Source organism: Xiphophorus couchianus, chromosome 11 (genome assembly GCF_001444195.1).
Source record: "Xiphophorus couchianus chromosome 11, X_couchianus-1.0, whole genome shotgun sequence".
Taxonomy (NCBI): Eukaryota; Metazoa; Chordata; class Actinopteri; order Cyprinodontiformes; family Poeciliidae; genus Xiphophorus; species Xiphophorus couchianus.
Window position 1 is genome coordinate 30,167,070 of NC_040238.1, and position 21,829 is coordinate 30,188,898.

Here is a 21,829-nt window from a genome sequence, read left to right on the forward strand (position 1 = left end):
TATGTTTTAATGAACCAAAACGTCAAAAAGTTTAGTTTGTTTGTGAGATGCAGTGTGTCCACAGCTGGTAAAAGTCTTTCAAACATGTAAATACTTTAAGACTTTTCACAGCTTAGCAGATTTTACTGTCTACAATTCACCATGTGAACTCTATACTACACCGTTTAACTCGGGGGGGGGGGGACTAATGAGATTCTAACAGCTTTGATTGTCTCCAACATTAATCCTGAGAACTGCATATAAAGAGGAGGAAATGTCATCAGTCTTCTAATCTGTAGATAAGTTAAGATATTAAACCCCGGGTCAATGTCACTCAAAGACTTCTGCAGTGTTCATTCTAGGAGTACAACACACTCAGTAACACGTTAGTGTGTGCAGTCATAGCAAAAAGGCAAAGTTCAAAGAATGTCAGCAGTACAAAATAAAACACCATAAGCTCGAAACAATCTAACCTCTGCACTATGGACACAAAAGGCACATGTGTGGCATCAGTGAAGGCGGTTCAGGAGGTAAAACAGCAACATAAATAAAGAATGAAGGCCAAAAACTGAGTTAAACACTATTACACACCGTCACTCCCTTATGATGTGCCTGCAATGACGATGCAAGTTAATAAGGGAACTACTGTAGTGTTTCATGCCACCTTCAATAGCATCTGTATGAACTTATTATTATTCGTTTTTAAATAAGCTTGCAATTCAAAAGCTGTTTGTTCATCTAAAAAATACCAAAATTTTTCAATTTGACTCCAATCTTCCTGTTCAAAGCATTGTGGTGAATACAAGCCATAACATTATGAATAATAATTGATAAACACTTGAAATCATGTGATGTCTGTCGAGAAAAAAACCCTACATTTTAGGTTTCATATGGAAGACAGTTGGAGCTTTGTAACATAAACTCATCATGGGGATGAACTACAACTTGAAATTAGACTTTTAATTATCCAATTCTTTTTTTCAGGAGGCTTTGATTATACAGCATATAATATCAATTATTTTCAAAAGTAGAAATTAGAGAAATTTGAGGCATAATTCTGGCTTGATATCAAACTATTCTTGGCAGACAGAGCTTAAATAAATTGACTGGTTTATTGGCCAGATATTAAAGCACAACCCACAAATCTTTTATAGAGTTGACTTTGGGATTTTATTACCACCTTTTGTTGGTTTGGTTTGTTTGGCCACCCAAACTGCTTCCCTCAGATCAAAATAAGTTTGTCTATATTCAGGAATACCTGATAAGTTTTCCTTATCAACAATCATCAACAACAAACTGGAAGAGGCTGCAGCATTGGTGTAAACACAATGAGCTAAAAATGGATGTCGAAAGACTTCTAGAGGAACTTTAATGGCCGGAAAAGGCAAAGTTTGTGCAAAAGACAAAAAATGTGCATGAAGGATTTAGGTGCTTTCTTTTTCTTTTTCAAGTTCCCTTTAAATAATCGAGTATTATGTATGAAACTTGGACAGAAGTGAGTGGTGGAATATTATGATCCAAACGCAAATCAAAACTGGGTTTGAACTGGACACAATGCAAAAACACAAAATCCTGCCAAGTGTTTTTTTCTAGTGAAAATATCTTAGTACACTTGAAATAATAAAAACTAACTTACAAGTAAAGTTTTCGGCAAAAAATCTGAATTTGCTTTAAGTCAATAATTCCTTAATATTGACGAGAAAATAAAACACTTTGTCCTGTGTTATACGTCAAATAATCTGCCAATGAAACAAGTACTTTTTCATCAATATCAATGAGTTAAAACAAGCTCCTGTATCTTGCTGAAAAGTTACTTCTGAGTTAGTTTCGTCTTATTTCAAGTGGATAAAGATATTTGCACTAGAAACTAGACAAAAATACTAGTTTTTATGTTTTTACAAGAACGCTTACAGCTTTAATAAGCTACACTTAAAAGGAAAAATTAAATGAATTCTTCCATCTCTAATAAGAGGGGTAGTTAAATATCTAGTCAGAACAGAACACAGTTAAAATCTAGTTTATGTTTCACTTTATGAGCGTATGTTAGCTTCTACCTGGAACAGTAGACATTACAAACCTACACTTTTAAATTACTCCCTCATAGTAGTGTTCCCCTGATTTCTTAAGGTCGCGCTGTTACGTACCATAAGACCCTCATATTCTGTTTTCCACATTTCCAAAGTACAAACTGATCAACTGACTCGGTCTCAGGAAGATAGTCATAATTTTATGGCTTATCCCTCTGCATTTGATCATCTAAAGTTGTTGCAAAACACTTAAAACTTCTGTCCCACATCCAGGATTAATGACCTTTGTGTCACTATTTTTTTTGTTGCATGTAACAGAAATCTGAAGTTGCTGCAGCACAGCAAGGAGTGTCTGTTTGCTGAAGGACAGATTCAAAGTCTTTCCAAGGCAAACAGAGCGGTGGCAGGTGTCTGTCTGCTGCTGCTCTCAGTCAGGTACGATATAACACAGAAGAAAGGCAAATTCACAGCTGCAGATGCCCTTTTTTCTCATCTGGAAGCACAGCGATCACACTTCTTCAAAGAAGGCCATCTGAGACATGTAGGCTGAGTTTCGCTGCAAATCAAGACAGAAACACAAACAATCTGTGAGAAAAACTAAGAAAAACAAAACAGCTGTGTGAAAACAGTCATTCAGGAGGTTTTTATTATATGTAAATATATTGTTTTAAGTTTAAATCTTAAGGTTTTTAATAACCTAAAAGCATGTTTACAATATGCATCTGCAGCTGAAAAGGAAACTTCCTCATACTGTAAAGGTTGATTCCTAATAGCAAAACATGTTTTAATGTAACTTAGAACTAGTTTTCCTTAGATTGGACCTCTTAGTGCCATTTTTATTTGCCTTTTACACCATAGATGTTGTGTATGTTAAACTATAAGGCATAGTCATTTAAAATAAAATATTGTTTAAAAGAGATTTTGAAGTAAAATCTCTTTTAGTCTTCTGCTGGTCATGAGAAACCCATTAATTTTTTTTTGCATTCACTCAATTAATAGAAAACTGAGTTTATACATGTATGGCGTAAAAATGTAATGTTTTTTCCAGAAAAATTATATTTTCCTAACTGTGTAGGAACTCTGTTCTCTATATTCATAAAGATTCATTAAAAAACAGCTTACAATAGGAGTATACTGACTGCAGTTTTCTAAATGATAGCCGATTACCGATCTTCGAAAAGCCTGACCTGACGATTCCAAATTTGATTGATACCAATACGTTTTGTCTGAAATGTTGCTAAATATAGCAAAAATAAATATGATTGGCTTCACATGCAAGTATCGACCGATCACCGATGTCCCAAAATTAAGAAAATCTGCGCGGATTTATCGGTGCACCACTATTTTAGAAAATAGCAAGACAGGAAAAAACATTTGATAGTTTATTTTGTTCATTTACTTTCCTAAACATTCCAACAGTCCAATCCTCCACGACACCGATAATCAGAGTAAACTCACGTTGCTGTGAGGTAAGTATGCAGGTTCGGGGACGTAACCTCTGGCCTCTCCGGGGAGGCTGTACATGCTGGCCTGCTGCTGCTGCTGCTGCTGCTGCTCCTCCAGCTTCAGAGACTCAATCTCCGACTTCAGCTCCTTCAGCTGGTCCTGCAGGTGTTTGCTCTTCTCCATGTACTCCAGCCTGTGTGAACACACAGCAGCATCAGCAAACAGAGCCCAGTCGTCTCCTAAATAACAGGTGAAGCGTGTGTTTGGCTCGCCACCTCACCGCTCTCTCTCGATCTCCATGGACAGCCTCTTCATGTCTGAGTCCTTGAAGTCGAGGCGTGACGACGCTGAATCATAGCTGAAGTCGGCTGCTTCGGGAGGAGCAGGCGGAGCAGAGTACGCAGCTATGAGCTGAAGGACACAAACACATGTCAACATACTTTCTTAATGTGGAAACTATCATGCTAGCATATGCTACATTTATCCTGAATGCAAATGAAAACAGTTCTCTTATTCCTGCGCTATTTATTACAATATTTTTTCTCAAAACATTGATTTATTTCTTCTCATTCTTTCTCTTGCTAAGTGTTTTTTGTCTAGTTTTTAGTGCAGATATCTTATTACACTTGAAATAAGAAAAACAAACTTACAAGTAAGTTTTCAGCAAGATACAGGATCTTGTTTTAAGTAAATTATTCCTTAGTATTGATGGAAAATTACTAGATCCACTGGCAGATAAACTCACTTATAACATATTTTTCCCATGTAATAATTTGCCAATGGATGTAGTAATTTTTCATCAATGTTAAGAAATTATTTACTTAAAATAATCTCTTATATCTTGCTGAAAAGTTACTTCTCAGTTAATTTTGTCTTATTTCAAGTGAACAAATATATTTTGCACTAGAAACTAGACAAAAATACTTGATAAGATTTTGTGTTTTTGTAAAAACCCTATTTGTTTATGTTTAATAGTCTTTACACACAATTTATTTTTTCCTCCCTCTTTCTGTCATTTTTTAAAATCTGATGAGATTTTATAATTTCATAAATAACCACATAAACACAACAGCTGATCAAAGGCATCAACTACTAAAAGAAGTACACTCTGATATCTCAGAAAAGCTAAGTAATAACCTTCAAAAGAAAACAAAAGAACATCAACAAAGAAGAGAGAATTAATGTGAAAACAGCATAAAAAGTGCATCATTAGCGCAGTACAGGGTATGTTGTTTTGGTGATCTCCAGGAGCTTCTGCTTGGCTCTTCGCTCAGCATCCTTTGCTTCTGTCAGGTCCTGCTTTAGGTGATCTGCTTCTTTCAGCCTGGAAACAGACGATTGCTTTGTTAAGCACTGACAGATCACTAAATCCGCTCAGCTAATCTTTTTGGTTCCCCTCGTAAAAATAAAAACCTTAAAATAAAATCCTGATTAATTCCAGTATAATGGTTTATTCATTTTAGTGTTAGCTTGAATATATTTATTAAGTAGGAAAAAATTAAGTTGCCTCTACTGCCACCTTCTTCAAATTTAACAAAATCGCTGTCAAACGTTTGTGCGGTAAAGATTTTTGTTTGTGCCGCGATCATTTTAAAGATATTAATAAAGAAATTTGCAGAGATGATCATCAATGTCTTGAAAGGAGAAGCAGCACAAACTAAATGTTTTGCTGCACACATGAAGCTGAAATGATTGAGACCAAATTTGTCTGATTTTGTAAATGTGAGCGGGGCGGCTGGTCGACCTCTGATGACCTCTGGAAACTTTTGCAATGATCTCTTTAAAAATGATGGCGACACACATTAACATTTTTACTGCACAAACCAGCACAAAAATTTGATACCAATTTTGTTTGATCTGAGTAATGTGGGGGGACTGGTTGACCTTTAGACCTAAATTTTTTTATTAATATCTTGAAAATAAAAGCAGCACAAATTAACATTTTTGCTGCACTAACCAGCACAAACATAGCACAAATATTTGATACTAAAATGCAGCACAAATAAAAAAATTTGTTGCACAAACGCAGCACAAATGGAGAATTTCTCTCAGGAGTTAAGTTAATTTATCTAAAATCCTGGAAAACAAAATCTGATTTCACTCAAAATAATAATAATAATAATATAAAAAACATGTACATAATGCTATAAAACTAAATATTTGTAGTCTTGTGTCTAAAATCGCAGATTTAATAAAACATTAACACAAACGCGGTGCGGTTAGTTTTCAGTTCGGTTAGTTTGTGACACATCATGGATTATTAAAGCAGCTACTGGTCAAGATCTTAAAAACTTTGTGGAGTTATTGTCTGTACAAAATTCATCCAGACAATTCATAGTATCTCTTAAATCTGCCGTAGATTACTTTTTAGGAAATAAAACAGTTTGTGGTGCGTAGATTCGCTACAATCTGTGTTAAAAGATGTTATTTTCCCCAGAAATATAAACAAAGCACAACTACAGGCTTCAACAAGCTTATTCATTTAAAACTGAAGCTTATAAAGAGACACCAGGAGCTAATATCTGTGATTAGGCTTTAATTAGGACAGTTTCGTTCATGATTTGTTAAGGTAATTTATCCTGCCACTTCATCTTTTGTAAATAAATAGATACAAGCATGTAATAAATGGTACATGTGCAGAAAAGCCATGAAGAAAGCAGTAATTAATTACAGCAAAACACTCAGAGCAGCAATAGTAAAGATAATTTCACACCTCCTCTCAGACTGCTCCACCAGCTTTACAGCCAGCTGCTCCGACTCCCTCATCTTCTGCTCCATCAGGCGTTTCTCCTCCTTGGTCTTCATGGCTGTGACCTCTAACCTCTGTCGCTCCTGCTCAGCCTCTGCAGCTTTGTGAGCCAGAAGCTTAGCCTCCTCCTCAGCGATCTGGGCCTTTTCTGCCAGCAGGTCTGCCGTCTCCTCAGACCGCAGCTGGATTGGGACGAACAAATGAAGACAGGAAATATTAATCATGATTCAAGAATGTGATTTTTAACCATTGGGCTCGTTCACGCATAGTTTGAGTCTGAAACATTGGCGATCTCACCAGCGCCTCGTTAGCGAGCCGCGCCTCGTCCTGCAGCTGGAAAAGTCTTCGCTCCATCTCCTCTTTAGCCCGCTCTGCATCCTCTCTCATCTGCTTTTCCCGAGCCAGGATCTGACGCTCCATCTAGATGAAGGAGAGAAATGAAAAACTCAGAATTAAAAACAACCGAACGCAGTGGACTGTCACATTTTGAACATTTTTCAAGTCAAAATCCAGTGCTTATCCTGGACTCAAATCACAGATTTACTCAGTGATTTGAGTAAATCAGTGCAAACCAGTGATTTGGACCATTTTTAAATTATAAACACAAACATTTACAGTGAATTTAGAGGAGATATTTCTGTTGATATAAGTTTTTAATACAAAACCGACAAAATCCACATGAGGGAGAGAAAGCAAGAGGAGGAGAATAAAAAATATAGCAACAGAAAAAGGGATTAAAGGAAAGAACAACAAATAAAAGAAGGTGGAGAGGAAAAACTAAAGAATTTATTAAGGAAAGAATGAACCAAGCAAGGAAGAGGAGACTAAGAAAGGAAGAAGAAAAGGAGGAAGGAAAGAAGTGAGCATTAAAATAAAGGTAAACATAAGAGAAAATTACAGGAAGGAAGAAAGAAAGGGTAGTGCTGAGGAGAAGACAGAAAAACAAGAGGAAAGACAGCAGGAATGACAAGAACAAGGAAGGAAAGGAGGAAGAAAGGAACAAATTAAGGAAAAGCAGAATGACGGACAAGCAAATAGAGAAAAAAAAGCAAGAATAAAATCTGGGATCACACATTTCTTTTTCTATTCCTCCATCCAGACGTTTAAAAATGTGTAAATTAAAATCCGTATTTTTTCACACCAACCTTCTTGCGGGCCTTCTCCTCTTTGGCCTGAGCTTTCATCTGCTGCACTTCGATGGAGTCCACCTTCCTCCTCCTCATGAACAGATCGTGGTTCCCGATGCACAGCTGCAGGATCTGAAACACAAAGAAAGCAGCAAGATCATTCACTGCCAACACAGATAAATGATTTAGCTAAAAAAATGTTTTAAAAAAAACTACCAGCTTGTTGACACGCAGCTGAGATGAGTAGAACTTGAAGACATCTTTCTTCTTATCTAGAGGTTTAATTGTGAACTGCAAGAAGGGAGGCTCGGTTATTTTTCTTAGTAGGAACAAAAACTCTCCTAGCGTAATCCTAGCTTCTGAAGTAAAAACTCAGAATTAGATTTTTACTGATGTATGCTTAAATAATATTTCAATCAATTCAATGAAAGCAGTTTTCAACGGAAGAGGCGCAGGGCCACAAGAAAACTAATTCAGAATTTATTTCTTAGAATCCTCTTTTCATTTTCAGAATTCACCAGAATTATTCTGACTTTAGTCTTCGAAAGTCTGAGAAACAAAAAGGTTCAAATTCTGAGAATAAAGTCAAAATCCGAATGGTGCGTTCTCACCGCTGTTTTTGAGCGTCAGGCGTGTCTGGTTTACATTCAAAGTCCATGTGGAGGCGCGTCGAGGGCCGGGGCGGCGAGTTTCGATCAACTGCCGCGAGTTGAACCGATTGGAGCTTTTTGAGCATTTTAAGGGTCCAAAATGTCCAACGGAAAACAACAGCAAGAGCCGACGCGACCTTGACTCGCCCTTGACGCGCCATTGACGCGACCTTGACGCGCATCCACATAACCTTTGAATGTAAACCAGACGTGAGAAACGCTATGAGTAGAGTGAAATGTCAGACGTCTGCATTCAAAGTGCACACGTGTCGAACACATTTCTGACGCATGTAACGCTTTTGTGTGAACGCTCCATAAGAAATAAATTCAAAATTAAAAGAAAAAAGAAGTCAAAATTCTCAGAATTCTGACTTTTGACCTCATCAGACTAAAGCCAGAAATCCAGTATTTTTCCCCTGGCTATAATCTTTTTTTATGTAATTTTCTCTTGTGTCCTGCCAAATTACATTAATGTAATGATGTTCAGGTTTATTTAACTTTAACAAGGACTTATCGATTGCAAATATTTATTTATTCCAGCTATTTATTCATATTTTAGAGGTTTATTAGTGAGTTTCATCAATACATTTTACCACATCCGGCCCTTTAAGAACATTCATAACCTTGAAATGGCCCAAATAAAAGTCATTTTGACATCCCTGTTCTAGCGGAACGACTCTAATCAAACACCCTGAGCTGCAATGGAGTGGTTTAGATTGAAGCATTTTCATTTTTTACAAAGTCCTAGTCAAAGCCTTGCCTGAGATCTAATTAAGAATCCATAGTAAATCTTCAGAATTAGTGTTCACAGATGATCTCTATCCAATCTAGCAAAATTTGAGGTATTTTGCAAAGAAAAATGGGCAAACAACCAACTATATAGTTTTGAAAGGTCATGGAGCTTTAATCGCAACAAAATATTCGAAAACAAATTAAAAATGACTTTTTGTTTTTCCTACCACTGCAGTTGAGCACCATGCTGTGGTAGTAATGTGACAAAAATTATTAAAAGTGTCAAAGTTATTTCTTTAAACCTACTAAACCTGATTAAAACTGTCTGGACTCACCTCCTTCTCGCTGTAGGAGATATTCCGGATCCCGCTCCAGGGGAAAGACTTGTTTGGGTTCAGTTTGTTGTTGGGGTTGTAGATATGGAGACCCTGAGCGTCCACACCCAGTAAAAGGTCTGTGTCTCTCTTATTTTGCTGTACATTAAACAATATTAAAGGTAAGTACTTTTCATAGCGCTGTGGACCGTTTTTATAGTGCTACAGTCATCAACACTCACAGTAATGGCATAGTAGCTAACACCGTACATTTCAAGGTCTTGGGCGATCTTCAGGTATTCCATCTCTGCTTCGTCTCTGAGCAGAAAGAAGAATATCACTCAGGCAATGAAATTAAAACCCAAACCTTTAGTAAATTGTTGTTCATCTAAAGGAAGTCAGCCGTACCTGGCGATGCCTCTGTGTTCGGCGTACCAAGCTGTGATCTTCTCCTCCCACATGTCCGCAGTCATTTGGTACTGCATCAGAACCTGAGACGTTCCCATGAAAAACAATCAGGAATCTAACAAATTAACCTGCTTGGACGTAGCTTAGCTTAGCATGCTTACCCTTTTTGGCAACAGTTCATCTTGTGCAAGAAATCCCGGCTTGTGAAAGTTTGGATCATAGTCCCCATACTGGGATGGACATTAAGAAAGAAATAAGAAAAAAAAGCATTAATATGGCTTTTAGCCATATTACTATATCTAAATTAAAACAGAATATACTTATCTATTTATTGAGGTTAGACCGGGGGCGTCAAACTCAATTTTATTTTGGGCCATATCAAAAATCTGAATGTTCTTTAAGGGCCGGTTGTGCCAGAATGTATTGATAAAACCAATTAAAACTGTTAAACTATCAATAAATAGCTATTTTTCTGCAATCAAAATTGCAGATTTTGTGGTGCCAATTAAGAAATGTATGAATGATGTTAAAGTGCCTTTTAATTAATCGCTGTATCGGTCACGGACTGTAACTTGATAACAAGTGAGACTGCGGCAGAAGTCACTAAACATAACGTTTTTGACCAATTTTGATAAGATTTGCAGTAAAATCAGAAAAAAATATGGAGATTTGTTGATTTTGTGTGAATTTTACAGATTTGTGAAAAACTGGAAGGACTTATTGATGTAATGTGGAGTCTAGAGGGCCACATAAAAATAATATTTATTTCTCTGCCCTTTCGATTCTGTGAAAACGTGACCACAACGCTGACATTGCCTTAGTTAATCTCACCCATACTGACGATGTGCTTAAAAGCTAAATCTTAAAAAAACACTTTATATAAAATCTACCAATTTGGTGGGAATTTGTGTGTTACAAATGAAACTTGCTAAAGAATCTTATTCACCCAATAAGTTGGAGTATTTATATACCTTTAAGCTTTTGTTTATATATAATTTTTAACCTTAGTAGATAAGATGCAACATTCAAAAAACTTTTAATTTGCTAACTGATCATCAGCGTAGAGCCTTTATGGTTTACGTCTCAAAATATCTGAAATTTAAAAATAATGCCTGTAGCTTTGCATTGTCCTCCTACCTTTGCCTGGACAGCATAAGAGGCCAAAAGCACTGAAGCTTCAGGGGAACAGAATATCTCTTCATCTAGTATCTGTTTTTTCACCTGAAAATAAGAGTTTCACACCAAGTTTATGGCAGTTTGCACAAAAATACACAAAATGCATTATATTTTTGTTGCTACCTGTAAGAAAAATAGGTGCTGGGTGATTTCTTGGACCAGTTCTTCCTCAACTTTCTCAGGGAAGAATTTCGCTAGAAAGTGAAACGTTATGGGGGAATCCTTGGGAACCTCCTGATCCAGAACCTTGTTGGGAAAAAAAACATTAAGAGGAAAAAATGTAACAACACTGGGCTCAAATAATCAATCAATAATTTTCATTAGAAGTAGCAGCTACTGTCAGACTTTATTCTTGCGGATGAAGTGCTTCACTCACCCGTTTCTCCTGTTTAAGCCAGGCGTAGGTGTCCTTCACCGTGTATCTGAGTCCAAAGAACCAGGTCTCCCTCAAACCGACGGTGCGACACACCAGGTCAAACAAATCTTTACCTTTCCATTTTACCTGAGGCAAACAGAGCCACGTTAAAACCGTTTTCCTGCAGTTGCTTTTCTGAGGTTTTCAAGTGGCACTTCTGCCCCCTGCAGGAACCTTTAGGTATAACACTTGAATTTATATTAAATGTTTTTCTTGTTTCTGCTTTTAACAAAACATTTATAACAGGATTCCAAAAAAGTATAATAATAAGTGGAATCATCACTTAAACAGATAAATACTTGGGAGTTAAGATACAAAGCACATTTGACTTTAAATATCAACCATCTCAGTTAAAAAATTTTAATTTATTGCCTATTTGCTTTCAAAAAATACATAAAATAAGGATCTATAATTAATTAATTGCATTTGAATCAAATGATAAAACAAGTTATTCAAAAACGCTTTTGGCTGCTAAATTATTGACTAAATAGACTTATGAGCTCAACAACAAAGATATTTATTGTCTTCGTCATTTAGGTTATTCACCCAACAAGTTTCTGCAAAGTCCATTCAGCTTTCAAATGTTTCAAGAACCACCTAATCATTCTTGTCTTCTTAAGAAATCAGTGGCCAGTATATTAGCATTTGTTTACGGACGTGCCAGAAACACAAGACGAAGGTGCCGGCTTACATAACCTTTGTGTGTAAAATAAAAATGCAATAAACTAAATTTAAAAAGTTTAACACGTTAAATTAAATTAAATTGATCAAAATTAAAGGGTTAAAGTCACAACAGTAAAAAAAAAAGAAAGTAAAATGAATTTGTTTAAGTTTCAGTTTTATTAACATTCACAAAAATATGAATCTTTGACCTTGTCTCTGGTCTTTTTTGCTTAAATAAATATCTCTTCTTTAACTATTTCCAATTATTCTTACATTCCTAAGTGATTGTTGTATTTTTATTATTTTATATATTTGTTTCGCACATTTTTAAGGTGATGGAGGTGTGTAGCCAATCACGCGTTTTTAAGTAGCTGCATAAAGGTGAGTCGCTACCTGTGGAGCGCTTTGGCTCTGATGGAGAACATCGCCAATGGAAGGATTCAAAGCGATTGATCGTATTGATCTGCTGGGAAATGTTGATGATGGTTTATTAGTGTTTAGATTAATCCGGACTGATTATCCTGGAGCAGAACTTATAGAAAGAGCCGTGCGGTACCAGTCCAGCTGCAGTCATCCTTCAGTGGAGCCGCCAGCTTTGTGAATGCGCCTTTCTGGACAGAAAGCACCTCTATTCTGTAAATGTACAACTTATACACATGATTCCACTATTTATAATAAATGTCCAGTTTCCCCACTCAAATGACTCCCTGTCTGGCTTTAAATCCCGGCTGAACGCTCTGCTGTTCAAACAGGCATTTGCACGATCTCTTTAATTTCTTTTTTTATATTATTTGGATTTTTTTCTTTATTTAAAATGTATTATTTTATTTTTGTGAGGTTACCTTATGTTCCCTGAAAGCACCCTTTAAATAATATGTATAATTATTATTATTATAAATACGTATACTGCTACAAACAAGGATGTTGCCATGGTTATTGCTTCACAGACTTCCAGGTATTTATACTAATTTATATATGTATTTATGGAGGCGACAGGGCGGCGCAACAGCTGCGCTCTATTTTCTGCAAATTTGGATCAAGGATAAAGGAAACGTGCGCGGCCACATGCGTGCGCACGGATCTATACATCCGAATTTTTTTGTGCGTCGCAATTTTCTAGATTTTTCTGTACGCCACGTTTTAGTGTGAAAACTGCGCACTCTTTTATGCAAGAGGCCCCTGGTCCTGATGAGTGACTTCTTCTTCCTCTGTCAGGCAGAAAACGTATTGTCTGATTTGCTTTAAGCATAGATACCACAATCTAGTTTACTGCACATCCGTTTGCAGTAGTAGGTGGCATTTCTTCCTTGGACTAATCATTAGCAGAAAAATATTTCTTATTTATGACTAATCAAATGTTACGTTGTCCTGAACTTGTAAATAATAACCTAACATGAAGTGGCATTTTTATAATCTACATCTTAGAGTTCAACTTAAAATATGATGGATAAATAAAAACTAACAGAATATTTTTTCAAGTGATGAAGCAGCAGAAAAACAGTGGATGATGTTTTATTCCCTTCTTTCTTTCCAAACAGCAGACAGATGTTTGTATCTTCCAGCCAGATACAGTTCATTGTCAGACTGTGAACTTCCATCTTTAATTGATCACAAAACGAGATACGTCAGAAGAAGTCTGCAAAAACAATTTGACTAATTCACTTCCAAGAAGATTATAAGTCATGTTTCAGAAGGTATGCTTCATTTTTTATTGCAACAAGATTGCTCGTCTCTTTTCAATTTTGTTTTTAAGTGGATACTTCTGTGCTCATGACCGACACTGTGCAGTGCAAAAGGATTAATGCTAACCTTTTGTGTGGGGTGTACAATTAAACATAAAGACAGACAAAAAGAAGTCGTAGAAAAAAATCCTAACCTCACAGCTGAACTCCATCTCTGCATCCATAGTGACGACTTTAACTTTGAAAGTCTTGGGTTGTTTCTTCTTCAGTCCAAGTATCGACATTTTGATAGCGTTTCCAGATTGGAGAACTGTGGAAATGATGAGATGCATTTAAGGAAGCATAAGTAAATCACACCTCGATACAGTGTAGTAGCACATCTAAAGCAATTCATATCAATAACCCACATAATACGCCTCGAAAACTAATATTTTCTGTCGATTTCACACAGAAGGAGAGCTACTTTGAGTTGAAAATATAAGGCATTAAACGTATAGATGAGGCCTAATTACCAGGGAGCAGAGTTAAACTTGAACCCGTCCAGCAAGGCTGAGGGGAGGATGGGCTTTTGTGTTTGTGTTGGAGCGACCAGTGCTAAGCTAACTTTCCTCACTAAAACTGCTACTTTTTCTCACAGTTAAGACACAAACATCGTCCATAACAAGTTATAAAAACAGCGAAACTTTTGCGAAACCTCCATAGTGGACATGTATCTGATATATTTGTTCCTAACGTTAGGAAAAAAAACTTGCTAAAGCTGTCGGGTGCTACGTGTTTAGCTTGTTAGCAGACTGTTCAAAATCATAAGGAGTTTCCAGAAGATTTTTGTTTTGACTCCCAGTCGCTCTACAGGTAGGAACATGAACAACAGTCAGGAACTCCACTGCGCCTGAGTCTGCTTCAATGCTATCGGAAATATTAGCTTTACACTGAAACATCACTAGATGTAGAAGAAAACTCCGAAGCAAAAAACTACTTTGGTCATGAATTTATCTATAGGAATATCTATGAAGAAAGAAGGCGTATTCTAAGAGTTTAAAATGTAAATTCTAGCAAAGACTCGTGGATATTTGGAATAGCAAGTTGTAATTAAACGCCTCAGATCCTGAGAGTTTTTACTGAGGGAAAAGATAACCCATAGTCTATTCAACTCGCTTCCTGGTGCAGTTCACTGCAACCTGTGAGTAAGTAACAATAACCAAACAACGAGGTTAGTTTTGGTAAAAAAGTATTTTTTATACAAAATAGAAGCGGGCTTTACATATCACTACACAAGAAAGAAGACGACATTATGGTTTAAATGTGTTTTGTTTTACTCAGTCAAGAGAAGTTGTTTTCGTGTATAAGTCAGTATGACGAGCCAATATGAAGTTCCCATTTTATGATCACCTTGAATCAAAATACAATGGTTTCATATTACTTAGACGATCATTTTAAAGAAAAATGTACATTATGTTGCAATTGTTTTTATGTGTTGCAAAAATAACAAATAGGCCTTTTCTATAACCTTGATTATTGCAGTTATACTAATGTTTATTGGAAAGGCAGAATAAAGAATACGTTTAATGTAGTCGATATTTTATAGGAGATTTTGTTTGCTTAGAATACAAAAGAGTTTTACTGTTTTGTTATTTCTTTAATGTACCCTCCTCTGTTACACATTTATTGATTAAAAACGGTACATTACTTTTCTTAAGCTGAAAATTTGTCACTTATTCTTATTTTTGTATTCTCTACCATTGTGTGAAAGTGCAAGCTTCCACTTGTCTTTAACTTGCTGCTGGTATACTTGAGTTCCCCCACTATGGGATAATAAACTATATTTCTATTCATTTATTGCCATTTATGTTATAATATATTCTATTCAATTGAGTCATGCTGGGACTATAGCAAGCTGAAAATGGCTGACAGCTACTCATTAGCTGCCTTGCAGATGTGGCGGTAATTGTTTGCTACTGCATATTTAATTGTGGTTTATTTGCACATCATCAGAAGCTGCTGATTGTAACATTAATCTGTCATGTCGTTGCGTTATAACACATTAGTAGTTTTGAAAAGTAATCATTCCTCGTAAATCTCGGTGGTGGTAACCGAAACAGTATGACATTCATTTAAATATCAGGGAAATTGTTATCTCCAGCAGTTGTTTAAAGATAAAGTGGAATTATGTTAATGTTGAATATATTAATGATGTTCATTAATTGTGTTTCTCTTTTTTGTTATTAGTGACAGGTTTTTGTATAATGTCTGCTGACAGTAACACATTTGAAAGCGTAAAAGCTGTTATCTTGTCAGCTCATAAAAGCACCACATCAGAAGAGAAGGTCAGCTTCTACAACCGCTGGGCAGAAAACTACGATCAGGTGAGAAAAGACACATTGGGTGGGTTTATTTTCTTATTCTAGGTTTAATAGCAATATCAAACTAAATGCTAAAATTAAGATTAATGAACAGTTATTTAAAGAAAAGTGGCAAATAAAGTGTTTTTTGGTTTTCTTTTGATGCTAATCTTCTTATGTTTTCGTTAGTTGCTACATGTGAAAGCCATTTCCTCAGTAAGCCAAAGTTTCTTTTACACCTACTAAACTTTAGTTTTACATTTGGTGCAAAATTCCAATCTATGTTAGTAAAATGACAAGGGTTTTCACTTTGCTTCACTGGTGACCTTTATTTGAGGCCTCAGTGCTCGACTCGGCCGTCATGGGTTCAAGTCCCAACTCGTTGACCTTTGCTGCAAGTCTTCATCGTTTCTCACAACCCGCTTTCCTGTCACTTCACTATCACATAAAGACAACTTGAGCCAAAAAGAAAAAAAGAAAATCAGCCAGATAAACACCAACATTTTTAAGTCATAATTGACACAGACTCACAAAGTAATTTATTTAATATTTGGTGAATAATTTGATTTTGTAGCATGCCATTTTAATCATTTCTGCAACGTTCTGAACCTTACGTTGCATAATTTGCTCAATCAAAACACTGTTTAACTCTACTGGGCTCAGTGTATTCCTTTAAACTAATTTTTCTACATCTTAAAACAGTGTTTTCTCGTAAATGTGGAACTGGGAGACCAAAGAAAACTGCTTTTGTTTCAGTTTTTACCATATTTTAAACAGGATGTGGCCGTTTTGGATTACCGGGCACCAAGTCTGGCAGCAGACTGCATCTCGTCCCATTTCAGCAACGTGCGAGAGGCAGCCGTCGTGCTGGATGTGGCATGTGGTACCGGACTGGTGGCCAAACATGTGAGTAGCAGCTACACTGATCAGATAGACAGACAGAGAGATAAGTGTTATTAACAAATCTACACATCCCAATTAAAGGCCAGTTTTGTTGAAGCACCTTTTTGAATCAATTTGGCATTCAGTCTTTTTGATAGTCCAGAGCTAAATCTGGAGTAAATCAGTGGGGTCACTCAGAAAGAGCTGTAGACTAGAGATATTCATTCACTCTGAGAAAAACAAGAAAAAGTGGGCACAGTAGCAGCAGTATATTACTTTTATATAAATATGTTTTTACATATTTGTTAAAACTGTCACAATGTTTGTTATGAGACAGATAATCTGTGAAAAGATCGATCTCCTCCAGGTCTAAAACATGCACCGCTTCCGACAAAACAAACATACAACAAACATTAAATATAAAATTTTTTAATATTTCAAAAATTTTTAAATGTTGATGTTTTTTAATTTATAAAAAATACATGTATATATTTTTAATATCATTTTGTAAATATATAACTATATATAGTTATATATTTTTAAGATTATAAATATGTCTTTGTATTTTTTAGATTAAATATATTTCTATATTTGAAAATATATTTTTATATTAAAAATATAAAAAAAAATTTTTAATATTCAACATAGTTTTTTATATTAAAAATACACAAATATATTTTTAAAAGATAAATATATCTTTCGATATTAAGAAAATGTAAAATAATTTTTTTTTATATAGTTTTTATTTTACAAAACTGGGTATGGTTATGGTAGTTGTACCATAACTAAAACTTCAAATTAAGAGCTTTGTTTAAGGACAGAGTCGCTATCATTGTCAGTCGTATGACTGATACAAAGATGTGTCTTTGTTGAGCAGATGAAAAAACTCGGGTTTGAACATTTTGTGGGTGTGGATGGAAGCGAGGCCATGCTGGGCAGGGCGAGAGAGAGCGGCTTGTACCAGGACTTGAAGCAGTGCATGCTGGGAGAGGAGCCTCTCCCCGTACAGTGGGGTAATTAAACCAACATCCTGTCATCTCATTAATCTCTGTGACCTTTATGATGGTTTCTACTTTCACTGCTTGTGACTTCTGTACATTTAAGTTCTGATTATTCTGGACAGCTTTTTAAAAAGAATTGTTAAATGTATGATGATGAGCTTCACTTTACCTCCTGCAGGCAGCTTTGATGTGGTTGTAATTGTTGGAGCATTAAGTGCTGGTCAGGTCCCTATTGGTATCGCCAGACACTTGTGCAATGCCACCAAACCAGGTCAGAGTATCATTTTATTTATTACTTTTTTAAGCTAATTTCTTCTGTCTTGTGGTAAATGTGTAATTTCTTCACTGCACTGTTTTATCGTTCCACTAGGTGGCTCCATTTGCATGACAACCAGAAGTAACCAGGATAACTTGGAGTACAAAGCTGCCCTTGACAGCGAGCTGAGGAAGATGGAGGAAGAGGAGCTCTGGACTTGTTTAGAGGTCACCGAGGTCAAAGACTGGGAGAGGGCTGTATCAGAGAAGGAGGACGGCTACATATCTGGAGTTGTGTACCTCTATAGGAAACTGTAACACATTATTTTGAATTGTTATGAGTTGCATGATGCAGTTGGTATCACTGTTGCCTTGCAGGATGAAGGTTGTGGGTTCAAATCCCAGGTTAGGATCTTTCTGCATGGAGTTTCTCCCTGTGCTTGCGTCCGTTCTGTCGGGGTACTCTGGCTTCCTCCAACGGTCCAAAAACATGGACCGTTGTATCTTTAAATTGTCCTGAGAGGTGTGCATGTTTTTCCTGGTGACCCGTCCAGGGTGCGACCCGAATGTCGCCCAAAAACAGCTGAAAATATCCAGCAAAGGATGAGCAGGTAAACACTATGACTGGTATATTATTTTACTAAAGGATCTCTTAAGACTTGAATAAAATATAATTATACTGTTTATATATTATTAAATTGTACTTTTTAACTTTTGTAACTTTTAAATATTAAATTTTCGAATATTTAAATAATATTAAAGTATTTGTAAATATTTTTTTATATCGAAAACTATTCACATCCTACAACAGGTACATGAGGATGATCGACAGCACTAAGATCCTCCTCCTGGCTCTGATTGGTTGTTTCTGACTGAGCGGTTCACTTTTGCAGGTTGCCATAGCAACACTGGGAGGTGGCAGATTAGCTTGATTTATTTCACAGATTACCTGTAAATATTAAGCTTAGTAGTGTTTTTTTGTTGTTGTTGTTTTTGATGTATCAACAATCTGTGAAGCCAAAACGTTTCTTTTTTTTAAATCCGGGAGAGACCAAAATGTTTCCCATCCACCAGGTGTCACTGTTTCATCAACTTTTTATAGAAATGGTTCTCCAGTGCGTCACTGTACAAGCAATGTTTGGCTGAACCTCAAAGCCCTGAGGCGTGACCACATCCAAGCTTTACCAAACAGATGAAGCAGATTTTTAAAAAAGAATTAAGTTAATAAATACAAATAAATAATGCAAAGATAAACTCTGGCTGTTTATGTTATGGTTTATTAAAAGTTTGTAATTTGACTTTTCCATAAAAACTAAAAGTTCCCATGGTTATTTATGAATTTATCTCCATAACACAGTCAATACAACAAACTTTATTTGTGACATTCTGGACGACAGACATGCATTGTGTCTGTATAATCCTTTTCATTTGTATCAGCAAAACCCAAACATTGTTCACTGAAACTCAATGCCGTTTTCTCTGCAAACACGCTTCTTCTTCCTTCAACAAAACACATTTTGTTTTGATCTCTGTCAAACCAGTTTGTCCAGAAGCTTGTAATTACCAAAGCAAGACCGGGAGTCCAGGTGATTCTCCTGGACATTTTTTACTTAAATAGTCATGACTAGTAAGAAAGCAATATACAATATATTCGTTCACATTTTGCATTTATTGAAAAATAAATTGGCAATACATTTTCTGTTACATGCTTAAATAAAATAAAAATATAATCACAATTAAATGCTTTGATGAAAAGTATTTACAGAAACATTTGTTGTGTAATAGGAAGAGCATTTATTTCCACACATTTAAGTGTATAAAGTAATAAAAAAGAAGTAAAAAGAATCATAGTCATTCAAGTTGCTATGTATTTGAAAGATAAAGTAAAAAAATAACCCCAAAACCTGAGGTAAAATATTACATAAAAATGTATTCAGTGCATTAAAACACTAAAAAACAGTTGATGCAGTGTAATATCTCACATTACCATGGCAAGTTAAAACCAACAATTCAAGTTAAACAAGTTCATTCATCACAAGTTGTACATACTTCACTTGTTTTACTTGTGACAATCAGTATATGCGCACATAAAATGTTACATTTTATTTTTGTCTCCTTCATTTTGATAAACGTCCTTCACATTAAACACAACAAATAATAATTATATCAAAATGAAACATTATCATCTATAAAACATTGAACTACTAAGTAGTTCAATGAACTACTAAGTAACTGCAAACTGAAAACTGAAGTCTTCCTTTTTCTAGTGCTCATATTACAGGTATGTTTTCTCTGGGTTTGCTGCTGCATCTTCATTTTCACTGGCAGCTGATAAAGTTTCATCCATTTCAGCTCGTTTCAACTGAGACTTTGTTGATGGCGCGTCGCTGTGTTCGGACTTTCTCGACTCGGACCTTTTCATCTGAGACTTTGTCGATGGAGCCCAGGATCTCTCTGAATCCTCTCTCACGTTCTGCTGGGATTCGACATCATATCCCAGCCTAGAGAACAGCTGAGGATAGGAGGGTGGCGCCCCAGAGCTTTGGGGCCTGGGCGACATGCGTTTGATGGGTTGAGCCAGCGCCGTCGGCACCCTGGAGAGACGGGAGCCAGCGCGGGAGGATCTATTAGAGGATCGGACTACCACGTAGCGGGCTGAGGGGCTCTTGTCCGTGTCGTGGGCTTTGCCTGGGCAAGAGGACTTCATGAACAGACCCCCTCCCAGGATGAGCAGAAACGCTGCCCCCCAGCCAATGTAGAGGCAAGCTCCCAGCTCCATCTTCAGAGCGTCTATGGATGTGCTGTAGAAGTTCTTCACCACCGTCGTGGCCGCCCACACCGTTGGGATCAAACAGAGGAGCCCTGTGATCATCAGCACCACCCCTGCTGTTATGGCCACTTTCTCCTTCGCACCACTTCCTTCTTCATCCAAGAAGCGGGTGCATTTTCCACCCACGAAGGCCAGGATGAGGCCAATGCTGCCTGTAGCGATGGCGAGGATCATGAGCGTCCTGGCGGCCTGCTTGTCGGTGCTGAGAGCCAGCTGGGACTCATAGGGTTTGCACTGCATATATCCTGTGCTTTGAACCACACAAGTCATCCAGATGCCCTCCCAGATAATCTGAGAGGTCACAATGGAGCTGCCCACGAAGGCGGTCACATTCCACATAGGCAGCACACAGCTGGTGAAGACCCCAACCCAGCCCAGGAGGCACAGGATGCTGCCCAGCAGCTGCATCCCCATTGAGGCCATGATGAGAAGATCTTTGAAGCTGCTGGAAAAATCCTCTCAGACCTTTATGAAGAGCCTCTCTTGATCCCTGCAGTGCTTGTTTTGCCTTCAGTGTCGTTCTCTCTCGCTCTTCTCTGCTATCTTTGTCAGTCCTCAACATGTGCTGCCTTTTTCACATGCCTTCCCCTCTAACCATGAACTTATCTGGAGTGTTCAACGTAGACTGCTGACAGTTTCGGTTCCTCTGCTATCCTCTGGTATCCTTTTGTGAAGTTCCAGGTGTGTCTTAGTTCAGCTGTACTTCATTTGTTTACAGGATATTTCCATCTGTTACTGTCCCTCCCCTTCTCAACATGTCCCTCTACGTGAGCGAGTGCTTTCTTTCCTGTCACCTGACCGTCTGTCGCTGTGCTACTGGTCAGGCGTACATGTGCCACACCTATTCTACTGGGGAAAGAAGGAGGAGGAGGGTGACAGAAAGAAGTGGCATAATCCATCCCCACTCCCATCGTCTCTCTTGATTGTTTAGGTGAAACCAATTTTCATTTAACTATAAATGAACGAAACAAAATGCAGGATTAAATTAAGAGAGATTGAGATTGAGGGCCAATTAAGAGAATTGGCCTTGCTTTGGTAAAATGGTCTCACATTTTACCAAACGTTTTATTTATTATGATGCACATCATATTTGTGCTTAATAACCAAAAAGAAAAGGCCATCAATTACCTATCAGGGATTCAGAGTAGCTGTGT

The 21,829-nt window shown here is 36.9% G+C and overlaps 3 protein-coding genes across 7 annotated transcripts; 1 reads left to right on the plus strand and 2 right to left on the minus strand.

Moving 5' to 3' along the window:
• Positions 1–1,820: 1,820 nt before the first annotated feature.
• Positions 1,821–14,199, minus strand: nf2b (NF2, moesin-ezrin-radixin like (MERLIN) tumor suppressor b). Its single transcript, XM_028030826.1, has 17 exons — positions 13,881–14,199; positions 13,563–13,678; positions 10,985–11,110; positions 10,732–10,854; positions 10,570–10,653; positions 9,594–9,662; positions 9,433–9,515; positions 9,267–9,342; positions 9,046–9,183; positions 7,545–7,619; positions 7,347–7,460; positions 6,499–6,621; positions 6,166–6,383; positions 4,674–4,776; positions 3,733–3,863; positions 3,465–3,645; positions 1,821–2,562 (listed from the first exon to the last, which is right to left on the minus strand). The coding sequence occupies exons 2-17, from the start codon at positions 13,650–13,652 to the stop codon at positions 2,515–2,517; spliced, it is 1,782 nt and encodes a 593-aa protein (XP_027886627.1). The 5' UTR covers positions 13,653–13,678; positions 13,881–14,199; the 3' UTR covers positions 1,821–2,514.
• Positions 14,200–14,440: 241 nt separating this feature from the next.
• Positions 14,441–19,099, plus strand: mettl27 (methyltransferase like 27). 5 transcript variants are annotated; one of them, XR_003597227.1, is made up of 8 exons: positions 14,441–14,552; positions 15,595–15,731; positions 15,897–15,923; positions 16,485–16,613; positions 17,467–17,602; positions 17,769–17,861; positions 17,961–18,456; positions 18,657–19,099. XR_003597227.1 is itself a non-coding variant. In XM_028030829.1 (7 exons), coding segments are annotated over exons 1-7 (726 nt in total). In that variant the 5' UTR covers positions 14,441–14,551; the 3' UTR covers positions 18,164–18,531. The 5 variants fall into 5 exon arrangements, 4 of the variants coding, with proteins under 4 accessions (XP_027886630.1, XP_027886633.1, XP_027886631.1 ...); XM_028030829.1 differs by lacking the exon at positions 18,657–19,099 and having other exon boundaries at positions 17,961–18,531; XM_028030830.1 differs by lacking the exon at positions 18,657–19,099 and having other exon boundaries at positions 14,511–14,578; positions 17,961–18,531.
• LOC114152796 (claudin-4-like) lies at positions 18,875–21,822 on the minus strand. The gene has a single exon (XM_028030828.1). The coding sequence runs from the start codon at positions 21,096–21,098 to the stop codon at positions 20,121–20,123; it is 978 nt and encodes a 325-aa protein (XP_027886629.1). The 5' UTR covers positions 21,099–21,822; the 3' UTR covers positions 18,875–20,120.
• Between the last annotated feature and the right edge of the window lie 7 nt (positions 21,823–21,829).

Bases quoted from the DNA above. Each gene is read 5' to 3' on its own strand.
- mettl27 (XM_028030829.1), top strand. The intron at 17,603-17,768 runs GTAATTAAACCA...TACCTCCTGCAG, and splicing joins GCCTCTCCCCGTACAGTGGG to GCAGCTTTGATGTGGTTGTA. The intron at 17,862-17,960 runs GTCAGAGTATCA...TCGTTCCACTAG, and splicing joins GTGCAATGCCACCAAACCAG to GTGGCTCCATTTGCATGACA.
- LOC114152796 (XM_028030828.1), bottom strand. From the start codon at position 21,098: ATGGCCTCAATGGGGATGCAGCTGCTGGGCAGCATCCTGTGCCTCCTG.
- nf2b (XM_028030826.1), bottom strand. From the start codon at position 13,652: ATGTCGATACTTGGACTGAAGAAGAAACAACCCAAGACTTTCAAAGTT. The intron at 7,461-7,544 runs GTAGTTTTTTTT...TTTGTGTTTCAG, and splicing joins AGCTGCGTGTCAACAAGCTG to ATCCTGCAGCTGTGCATCGG. The intron at 6,384-6,498 runs GTGAGATCGCCA...GTCCCAATCCAG, and splicing joins GGCTCGCTAACGAGGCGCTG to CTGCGGTCTGAGGAGACGGC.